The 11,049-nt window shown below is 51.6% G+C and overlaps 1 protein-coding gene across 2 annotated transcripts in view; it reads left to right on the top strand.

Annotated features, from left to right (window-relative positions):
* Positions 1-158: 158 nt before the first annotated feature.
* Positions 159-11,049, top strand: part of CARM1 (coactivator associated arginine methyltransferase 1) — a gene marked incomplete at its 5' end in the record, with an annotated part of 48,960 nt that continues 38,069 nt past the window's right edge. For both annotated transcript variants that reach the window (XM_081091560.1, XM_081091559.1), the window contains one exon: positions 159-378. In XM_081091560.1, the coding sequence (XP_080947686.1) occupies positions 159-378 (220 nt within the window). The remainder of the gene's footprint in view (positions 379-11,049) is intronic.

Raw genomic sequence — 11,049 nt, 5'->3', positions numbered from 1 at the left:
GGTGGCAGCGAGGCGGCGCGTGGCCCGCAGGCGGCGCTGCCCGGCTCGGCCTCGGCCTCGGCCTGCGCGGCGGCGGCGGCGGCGGCGGCGGCGGCAGTAGCGGCGGCGGCCTGGGCCCGGGCGCGGCGGCGGCAGTGGGGCCTGGAGCCGGATCTAAGATGGCAGCGGCGGCGGCGACGGCGGGGCCGGGCGCGGGCATTATGGTGACGGCGGGCGCCGGCGTCGTGGGGCCCTGCGCGACTGTGTCGGTGTTCTCCGGCACCCGCCTCCTCACCATTGGCGACGCGAACGGCGAGATCCAGCGGCACGCGGAGCATCAGGCGCTGCGCCTCGAAGTGCGCGCCGGCCCGGAGTCGGCGGGCATCGCCCTCTTCAGCCGTGAGTGCGGGGTCCCGGGCCCGGGCAGACGGCCGGGCGGCGCGTGGCGACGGCGCACGAGGCGGGTCGGGCGGGGGCCCGGGGCGGGAGGGACGCGGCGGCGGGGGTGGGTGAGGGGCTTGCGGCCCGAGGGCGAGGGCCCCGAGCCCCGGGGGCCTGGTGTGGGGTGTGCGGGGCCCGGCGCAGGGAGCGCGCGGCGTGGGGCCCGGCGGAGGGGTGTGGAGGAACTGGATCAGGGAGCGGAGGCAGGAGAGAGGGCGTGCGTGGCGGTCAGAGGTGAGGTGCCCGGTGTGCGGAGGGAAGCGGGAAATGGGGGAGCGAGGGCCCTGAGGTTGGGAGGGGGTGGATGGGCAGGAAGTGGGGGGCCGAGAGTGGAAGGTGGGTTCGGATGACGCCAGGGGCGTGGGGGCTGGGTGGGAGCGAAGGGGGCCCGAGGTGGGGAGGCGCGCGGCCGGGTGTGGCCGCCCGGGCCGGGGGCGAGGCGTGTGGGCAGTTTCTGGCCGTCGCAGGGGCCCCCTGGGCTGCTGAGCGCGGTGGGAAAGTGGTGCCCGGTCTGGGGCGGCTTCGGGGGCCGGGTCCACCCATCGGGAGGGCGTGGTGTCGGGACCCCCGAGTGGGAAACTCGGCGACCAGGGCAGGAGGAGGGGGGGGTGCGAGCACCTGGGTGCGCTGGGCGATGCCGGGAATGGAGAGGCCGGTCCTGCCGCCGCTGAAGGGGTAACAGTTTCCTCCTGTGCCGTGGTCCTCGGGTCTCCTTTCGGGGGTGTGAGAAGCTGGGTGCTTTTTCAGAAGCTAGTTTCAAAACTGACATTTTAGGGGGGGGCGGGGATCACAAATGTGTTTGCCAAGGACCCCTAGTCTTTGTAGTTCAGCCTCTTTCTTTTGTTACTCTTTCTTGTCTGTTCTCCCCCCTTCTTGATTCCTCCTTCAGATTTTGCTATTATGTTTCATTCAGCTTTGTCTCTCAGGGTTTCTTACACATATGCTCTGGGGGAGCCACTCAGGAGTCTCTTACTGGCTGTAGCGCGTGTGGATTTTTGGCCACTTCGGGTATAGGGTGTGAAGATAGTAGGTTCACACAGGTTTCTCCCGGTGCCTCCACTTAGAAAACCCAAACTCCGGGAGCTGTGCCTGTTTCCCCAAGTGTCCACCCCACTTTGCTGGGGCAGAGCTAGATCCTGGACCAGATGAGAAGGGAGAAAGGTGTCCCAGGTGGACATCAGAGCTCAGGACAGACACTTAAGGTCCATCTTAAGCTGAGTAGGATCCCCCAGGTCACAAATACGGGCAATCATTCTGCAAGTATTAATGGGGAACAGAGTAAAGTAGGGTAGAGTTTTTCAAACTAGGGTCCCAAGGCTGACCCCCAAGGGAGTTTCAGGAGAGTTGATTTTCCTTTGTAAATAAACTTCTTTTGATTTTAAAACAATTTGGGGTTGATAGGATTATTAGGAAGATAGTACAGAAAGTTCCCATATGCTCCATACCCAGTTTCCCCTCTTAGCATCTTTGTTCAGCGGAGTTTTTACTTTTGTGTTTTTTGCTGGTAATCTTGCATTGTATGAGCTGTGCAGATAGCACTTCTCTTTTTGAGGCAATTCATAACTGGAGTATTATTTGTAAAGAGGAGAAAGTTCATGTTTTTCTAACAGATCTTAGTCTGGGATGATATAGTCTCACGAGTCTCAAAGATTCCCCCGCCTCCCACCCCCCTTTATGTTCACCTAACGTAGTGTGGGGTCGAGAGCGGGGGTTCTGGAATCAGCTGAACCTGCTTGCCTTAGTCTCCCAGGGCTGCCGTAGCAAATGTGGTGGCTTAAAACAGCAGGAATGTATTCTCACATAGTTCCTGGCCCAAAGTCTGAAATCAAAGTGTTGGCAGAGCCACATTCCCTCCGGATGCTCCTTTCTTGCCTCTTCTAGCTTCCATGGCTCCAGGTATTGCTTGGCGTACAGCAACACAACTCTGATCTGTGCCTCCGTCTTCACACCCCTTCTTCCCTGTCTCTTCCCTTCACTTATCTTTGGAGTTAGAGCCCATCCTAAGTCCAGGATGATCTTATCTCAAGATCCTTATCACGTCTGCACAGATCCTTTTTACCAACGGTGAAGTCATCTTCATAGGTTCTGGGGGTTATGGCTTGGACATAGTTTTTCTTTTTTTGTCCACTATGTGGGCTTGACTAATGCCCTACCGTAGTTGTATGCCTGTGCCTCAGTTTCCTCATTGGTAGAATGGGGGTGATGATAGGACTGTGTGGCATAGCATGTTTCCTTATAAATGGACACTTCTTGGAGGTGCTACCTGTAACTCCTCCAATAACTGGCTGGCGATGGCCTCCAAGTAGGTTGGGTTCCTTAGTCTGAGTGAGGCGGCATTGGTTCCTGAGCAGGCCTGGAGAGTGGGTGCACAGGAGAGGACTGCTGTGAAGGGTACTGGGGAGTGCAAAGTCCCAGGGCTGGAGTGTGGGCTGCACACTGCTCCTGGATCTGAGAGCAGGCCTGCTGGGTATGGAGTGCTGACTGACAGTCCCCTGGAAAAAGTCAGAGATGGCCTAGCCACTGAGGAAATGTGCAGGCATGCGGGGTTGGGACTTGGGGGTTAACCAGGCTGCTGGAAGCTTTAGGCCTTCTCTTGGGATGAATTTCCTCTCTGGCCTCAGCATCTTCCCACCTGGATCCTTCTGGGATCTAAATGCTTCTTTGGCCAAGTGAGAAAGCATCAGGAGCCCAGTTTTGCTCCCTTGTCCCTCATGAGGTGGAGTCTTTCGAGCTGCTTCTGTTTCTAGATCACCCCTAGGATTTGAATTTGTGTTTGGGTTGGGACAGGGTTGGCCTGGATACCTGCACGAATTTCCCAGTTCCTCCATGTGGGACTTGGGCCAGAGGCATCTTTGGATGCAGGCAAGGATTCTGAATGTGGAGTCTGACTGGTATGGTCTTACACTAGCCATTTCACCTCCCCGAACCTATTTCCTTACCTATAGCATACTACCTGCACACAGCCTCGGTTTCCTCATCCGCAATGCTGCTACTTGGAACCCCAGGAATGTGTGTGAAGTGGACCATGGGGTTGTGGAGCAGGGTGTCTGGCATTAAATAGTCACTATTTCTATAGATATTAGTGACTGTGATGTTATTGGTATAGAGTAGTAAAGGAGGACTGGCTTTTCTGGGAGGGATCCCCTTATACTGCAGCCTGCCCAGCTATCTTACATTTCCTGCAGATGGAAGAGGGACCTCTGGGCTGCAACCTCTGCCTGAGGTGGCACGTCTGGGAGCTGGGTAAGGGTAGCAGGACATACAGCCCTATTGCTTTCTTTTTAAGTTTGATTTTAGAGCCCTAACCGGTTTGGCTCAGTGGATAGAGCGTTGGCCTGCGGACTGAAGGGTCCCAGGTTCGATTCCAGTCAAGGGCATATACCTTGGCTGCAGGCACATCCCCAGTGGGGGGTGTGCAGGAGGCGGCTGGTCGATGTTTCTCGCTTATCGATGTTTCTAACTCTCTATGGCTCTCCCTTCCTCTCTGTAAAACATCAATAAAATATATTTAAAAAATTTGATTTTAGAGAGAGAGAGGAGGGGAGAAAGAGAGAGAAACATCGACTTGTTCCACCTACCCATGCATTCATTGGTTGACTCTTATATTTTCCCTGACTGGGGATTGAACCCACAATCTTGGTGTATTGGGACAGCACTAACCAACTGAGCTACCCAGCTAGGGCCAGCCCTGTTTTCCTTTTTTTTTTAAATCCTCACCCGAGGATATGTTTTTTTCATTGATTCTAGAGAGAGAGGAAGGGAGAGAAAGAGAGACAGAGAGAGAAAAACATCGATGTGAGAGAGAAACATGGATTAGTTGTGTCACCCACACACCCCGATTGGGATCAGACCTGCAACCTAGGTATGTGCCCTTATGGAATTGAGCCTGTGACCCTTCAGTGCATGGGATGACACTCTAACCTTGGAGCAACATCGGCTAGTACCCTCTGTGTGGGAACGATGACAGCTGCAAAAGGCCTTGTCCCAGTCACCCTTCCTTCTTGCCAACTGAAGTAGCTTTTCCCTACCCCTTCTTGCCTCTTGAAGTCGCCCTGTGTCCATAGCATTGACTAAATGGCAGCTACCAAAAACCAGGCCATTTTCCCTGGGCAGAGGTACAGCTTTCCTGGGCTTGAGGAAGCTTTGGCACAGCATCTGGAGTACTTGGAGCAAGCTGCCCCCCCCTCCTGCCCCCCCGAAGGATGCAGCTCCTTGAGGAAGCCCATCGTGGGGTGGCCAGGGCAGAGAGCAAAACAGACTCTTAGTTCCTCAGTCCCATGGCAGACTTTCTGGAGATGACTGTGTCACTTGTTTTCTTGGTCAGCACAAGTTACTTTGGTTGGCTCTCTGGATTGTCCCCAACCCTTTGGCTAGGAAGAAATATATAGCAAGACTGGCTCATACAGGGCTAAATATCAGTTTGTGGGGGCATGCCAGGATATGGAAACCCCAGAGAAAAACCCTCTGTGCAAACAGGTGAAGAATGGCCTGCTGCCACAGAATCTGAAACCCTTGTGATTTCCTTCAGTCATACTCATGGTAAACGCCCCCCCCCCCCCCCAACACACACACACATCTGTGGGAGGGGGTGAGGGCACAGAAGAGTTTATCATATGTGCCTAGCCTTTAGAATATTCAGTGACATGTTGGGGTGAAAATCAAGAAAGTAATACTGAAAGGGCATTCATATTTCACTGGTACCTGTTGTTCCTATTGGCTGCTGTTCTTCATTGAGCATTTACTGTGTACCAACACTGCATAAACTTGTGTTCACATACTCAATTGCTTGACCTTGGGAGTAGCTGGGGAAAGGATAATGGTATAAATTACGGCCTGTGAGCAAACTGTTGCCTATGGGCCAGGTTGGGTCTGCAGCCTTTTTTAAAATTTATTTTTATTTTTATTTTTTTATTGATTTTAGAATGAAAGGGAGAGGGAGAGAGAAACATCAATGATGTGCCCTGACCGGTTTGGCTCAGCAGATAGAGCGTCAGACCGTGTACTGAAAGGTCCCTGGTTGGATTCCAGTGGAGGGCATGTACCTTGGTTGCAGGCTTGATCCCCAGTAGGGGGTGTGCAGGAGGCAGCTGACCGATGTTTCTCCCGATGTTTCTAACTCTCTATCCCTCTTCTTTCCTCTCTGTAAAAAGTCAATTAAAATATATTAAAAAATAAAAAGGAGAAACATCAATGATAAGAGAGAATCATTGAGCCAAAACCGGTTTGGCTCAGTGGATAGAGCGTCGGCCTGCGGACTGAAAGGTCCCAGGTTCGATTCCAGTCAAGGGCATGTACCTTGGTTGCGGGTACATCCCCAGTAGGAGATGTGCAGGAGGCAGCTGATCGATGTTTCTCTCTCATCGATGTTTCTAACTCTCTATCTCTCTCCCTTCCTCTCTGTAAAAAATCAATAAAATATATTTTTTTTAAAAAAGAGAGAGAATCATCGAGCGGCTGCTTCCTGCCTGGCCCCTACTGGGGATCGAGCAGGCAATCCAGGCATGTGCCCTTGACCAGAATCGAACCCAGGACCCTTCAGTCCAGGCCGACACTCTACCCACTGAGCCAAACCAGCTAGGGCTAGCCTATTTTTATATAGTCAAAGCTAAGGGAAGTTTATATATTTTTGAAGGTTTGGATTTTTAAAGACAATCCAAAGAATATTCAACCCAAATCATTGTGTCATGCAAAACCTAAAATACTTATTTGCTGGCCTTTGACAGTAAAAGCTTGTGGACCCCTGGGATAAATTAATGAAGCAGGCAGAAGGAGGGGGCACTGCGGGAACTTGGCCTCAGACAGGGATCCCAGATCTGCCAGTTTTAAAAGAAATGGAAAAGCCTTTCATCATGTTTGTTTTGATTATGAAGTTTCCTGATTGCGCGGGCCAGATAGAGTGCACTTTCTGGACTGTGTGGGCCAGTTGGCCCGACAGGTGTGACTCTTGCTGTGTGTTACCATTGGTCCTTAAGACAGTCCTGTGAGGTCAAGGACACCATTCCCGTTGTATTGGTGGAAAACAGGTGGAAAGGCTTGATTGACCAGGTGGCATGGCTGGCAGGCAGCAGAGCTGGGTTTAGAGTTCAGGGCTATTGGGGCTGCTGTCTTAATGCAGAGTGGTTCAGTGAAAAATGGTGATCAGGATTCAATTTGTTTGTTCATAACACATACCCAAAGAATTAGTGGCTTAAACGAGATGACGTTTTATTTCTCATGCTTTTTATGCTAAAGTCTGGAGGTTGGCAGACCAGGGCTGGTGTGAAGCCTCTACTTGAGGAAGTCTTCAGACCCAGGTCCTTCCTGGAGTGAGGTCTTGTCATTGTTATCAACTTGGTGGCTGAAGTTCAGCCATTACAACATGGTTTCCAGGCAGCAGGACAAAGAAGACGTAAAGGATGCCAAGGGTCCATCCAGGTGTCTGTTATCGGAGGTTCCCAAAAGCTGGTTGAGGGGTTTTTTGCTTTCATCTCATTGTCTAGAATATAGTCACATGGCCACCACTAGCACAAGGAAGGCTGGGAAATGTAGTCTTTGGTACAAATGGTCATGCGCTTAGCTAATTTCAGGGTTTCTTTTTCTGTAGGGGAAAGGGAGAACAGACACTGAGAGACAGACGCCTTGGCCACAGTGCGTAGGATGTGGATATAGCCAAATTGCTGGGAAGGACATGGAGAGGTGCTCAAGTGGATGGAGGGTGGGGGCAGCAGCCTGTCGTGGAGCAAAGGGGTCTCTGAGGAAGTGGGGAGCTAAAGGAGAGGTAACAAAGTTGGGTCCAAGTCATGTTTTACAAGTGACGTCCTTTTCCTATATGTGGTCAGGACTACGTTTTCCCAGAGGACTAACATGATACAAATGGTATTTCTGAAGATTACTCTGCTAATAGGTTATGGTGTAGCTGGAGCAGGGAGAGAGAAGCCTGTGGAAGCTTCCAGACCAGAGAACAGAACAGGAATGTAACTGAATAGTTTCACCTTAGCCCATCCCAGAAGCATTCAGGGGTTCAGGAGTTGTGATAATGAACAAAAGGTGAATTCGAATTCTGCTCAGGGCATTGGGGACAAGATAGCAAAGCTCATGACCCTTGGTCAAGGGTTGTGAGTGACCTGCCAGAAGGGTTTGCTTGGCCACAGGGTTAAAATAAAAGTAGATATCCAATATTTTAAAAACTGGTTGATTTCACATCAAAATCTGACTTAGTACTTCTGAAAAATCAGAAAGCCTGGCAATCCCAGGCCTACATGCCCTGAGACCAGATAGAGAATAGTGCCACCTTCAGAAGGGGCTATGCCACCCCAGTTAGCCAGAGACATCTTTCTGCCTGCTGCCACCCTAACACAGGCCTTGCGCCAATAGTCATCTGTCCTTTCACTTGCAGTGGTTTGTTTCTTAAAATAGAGAAGCATTTGTCTGAACCCAGGTCTCCATCTGGTGTGGGATAACATCTCTTTCCCTTAGCCTGCAATCTCCTTTGGCCCCCAGACCCTTCCTTTAGGTGGCTCAGGTGAATCCCTGTGCGGGTAAGGGCTGTTACACCCAGTCCTAACCTGGCCTGGCTTTTAGTCCCCCTGCCCACCCTGCAGCCTCTCTCCTTCCTCACCTCCATTTGCAACCTGTGTAGTCCACAGCCCTCCCTGGCAATTTGGAAATCCAGAACTTCTGGAAACCTAATCTGCCATTCATTTGACAGCAAAATTTAATCAGACCTGAACTCTGCCGCCTCGGTTCTTTATTATCTCTACATATCCAATTTAGTGTGACTAATCCTATGTTTCCCTGTAAAATATGTTTGGTTACAGGTGTTACCCATACTCTGCTGGGGACAATCTACATTATCTGTACCTGCTACCTTTATAAAACTGAAGAGTTTGTACAGGTGTACCTCATTTTATTGCACGTTGCATTATTGTGCTTTACAGGTCTTGCGGGTTTGTGTGTTTTTTTAACAAATTGAAGGCAAGACCCTCCACCAGAAAAAAGATGATGACTTGCTTTATTGTGCTACTCACTTTATTACGGTGGTCTGGAACCAATCCTGCAATATCTCTGAAGACTGCCTACGTGGGCCTACATGTTTCAGACAAGGGGCTGAGGGCCCAGCATCATACCCTCTTTAGGGTTGTTGGGGTCTGTGTGTGAGATCACAGGAGAAAAGAGGGCTGCACTGTGTGTGTTACCTGGCAAGCGAGGAAACATGCATTACGTTTAGGGGTCTGGACGTGATAGTCACGCAGGGCCTTTTAACAGGAGGGGTGTGGCATGAACTCATGTTGATTCGCAGGTGCCAGACTTTGGACCAGGTCAGATTTAGCAGAATGGGGGAGGATCAGGTACCCTTGTTGGTGCTAGTGTGTTTTCTTTCCCCAGGAGTCCGCTCCGTGTCTGGGATCTGCCTGCTACCCAGGGAGGTGGTGAGTTTAAGTTTGTCAGGACATCTGTCAAGATGCCCATCCCAGAGAGGGCGGGATGGAGGGTCATACCTGACTGCTCCAGGTGGAGAGTGGAGGCCACTCAGAGCTGGGGCTCTTAGCCTGAAGTCTGTGGACAGCTCGTGGGGTCCCACAATTCCCTGAAATTGTATGCAATTTTGCATAAGGGCACAAGGACAAGAGTCAGTGGCTGTGACTCAGATAAGCCTCTTTGATTGTAGAAAAGGTGTGACAGTGGCACCTCTCCAGAGGGAACACATGTAAAATGCTTCACTTCGTATGCATCTGGTAAACCATGGCCTTGGTGTTACTATTGGTTTTATGTGCATTTGGTCAGGAGGAGAGTCTTCCTTCTTATGATCTCCCTCAGAGGGATCTGTGATCAGAGAAAGGCTGACAGGAACTGGAGGACAGTACCAGAGCGGGGCGGGGCGGGGGGGGGGCGGAGGGGGGGGAAGTGGATGCTCCTGGCTTGTAAGGGATGGTGGTAGTCAGTGGGAGAGGCGGGGGCAGGGGGCCCTGTGTCTGCTGGGTCTCGGGGAGTGGGGAGCAGCTTTGAACAGGCAGGATGAAGAGGTTAGCAATATTGGCTGCTGCCCAGGGTTAGAGCTAGAGCCTTGGGGAGGTCACTGGATTTCTGACCTGGAGGGCAGCTTCCTTGGAGGGCTGCAGTGGGGAGGGGACCCAGTTAGTTGGCCGGTTTGGTGGGGCAGGGCTGAATTCGAAGTGGGAGAGCTGAACCTCACCCAGGATGGCAGGGCCCACCCACAGTTCTTTGAAAATAGGGAGACTCCTTCAACCAGAAATGGGTATGGAGAGTAGACTTGCTGTCTTTTTATTGCAGTAGTTACCATTCATCTAACTTTAAACAGCAAAATTTTACTGAGCATTTGCTGTGTGCCATTTACAGTTTTAGGAGCTGGGGATACAGTGACACCTACAATAAGCACATGGCCCCACAACTTTGGGTCTGGGGGTGTTGTGTGACAGGCACTAAGTCAGCAATCACCTCCAATGTGCTAGTGCTCCTAATGCTCTGTGCCTGGGAGAAAATAATGAGCTGATGCTCAACAACATTGGAGGAGGCAGTGGGGGTTTGGTCAAGGAGGGGGTAGGGGGCTGGGTGGACCTGCTCAGGATGGAACATTGAAGCCGTCAGTAGAAGAGCAGGTGGGGGCTGGGCCAAGTTCTGACCCACACTTCACCATCTGAATGCCCTCTCTGTACCTCAGTTTCCTTTGCTGTAAAATGGATCTTGATAGCATCCACCTTGAAGGGTTGTTGTGAGTTATGAGCTAACAGAAGTAAAAATAGTGCCTGCTTCCTTTCACCTAAATGTCTTCTGATGCCTCTTGGCTGTTTTTATCTCAAAGCATTAATCTATGTTTCTTGAAGAAATTCATGAAGATGCATCAGTAAATTCTCAGCAGCTTAAAGATTGCAAAAAAAAAAAAAAAATTGTGCCTGTTCCCCTGTGGTGGGAAGACCTCTAAGAGTGAGGTTGTGGGTCCTGCATGGCTAAGAGCAGCCAGCAGCCAGCAGCCCTAACCATTTTGGCTCAGTGGATAGAGCGTCAGCCTGTGGACTGAAGGCTCCCAGGTTCGATTCCGGTCAAGGGCATGTACCTTGGTTGCGGTCACATCCCCAGTAGGGGGTGTGCAGGAGGCAGCTGATCGATGTTTCTCTCTCATCGATGTTTCTAACTCTCTATCCCTCTCCCTTCCTCTCTGTAAAAAAATCAATAAAATATATTAAAAAAAAAAAAAAGAGCAGCCAGCAGCCGGTGTGGTTGGAGCAGGGGGAGCATGGGATGCATGGGGGAGGGGCGGGCCCCAGCAAAGGGGCGTAGCATTTATTTCAAAAGGGTTCGGAGGGAAGTGACCCCTGTGGCTGTGTCTGGGTTAGCCCAGTTCTGTTCCCTGCCCTTTCCAAGTAGGATGATCACGAGTGAGCCTCAGCCTGCCGAATCTCAGCTTCCTTGTTGATAGGGAGGCCTCACTGAGGGCTTGGCCGGTGGCAGGTGGCCTTGGCGAGGGTGGACGTCTGTGCCTGGACTGTAGGCACAGCCCTGCTGCACAAGTCAGACACGATCCCCACTCCCAGCACACCTAGTCTTGGGGAGCAGAGAGAAGGCAGAGGAGGAACCCCATCTCCCACTGTATAGGAAGTGGTCAAGGGCCCAGTGTAAAGAGAATGGTAGTTA

This window comes from Myotis nattereri, assembly GCF_964212035.1.
Source record: "Myotis nattereri genome assembly, chromosome: 5".
Taxonomy (NCBI): Eukaryota; Metazoa; Chordata; class Mammalia; order Chiroptera; family Vespertilionidae; genus Myotis; species Myotis nattereri.
This window is presented reverse-complemented; position numbering and strand designations above follow the sequence as displayed.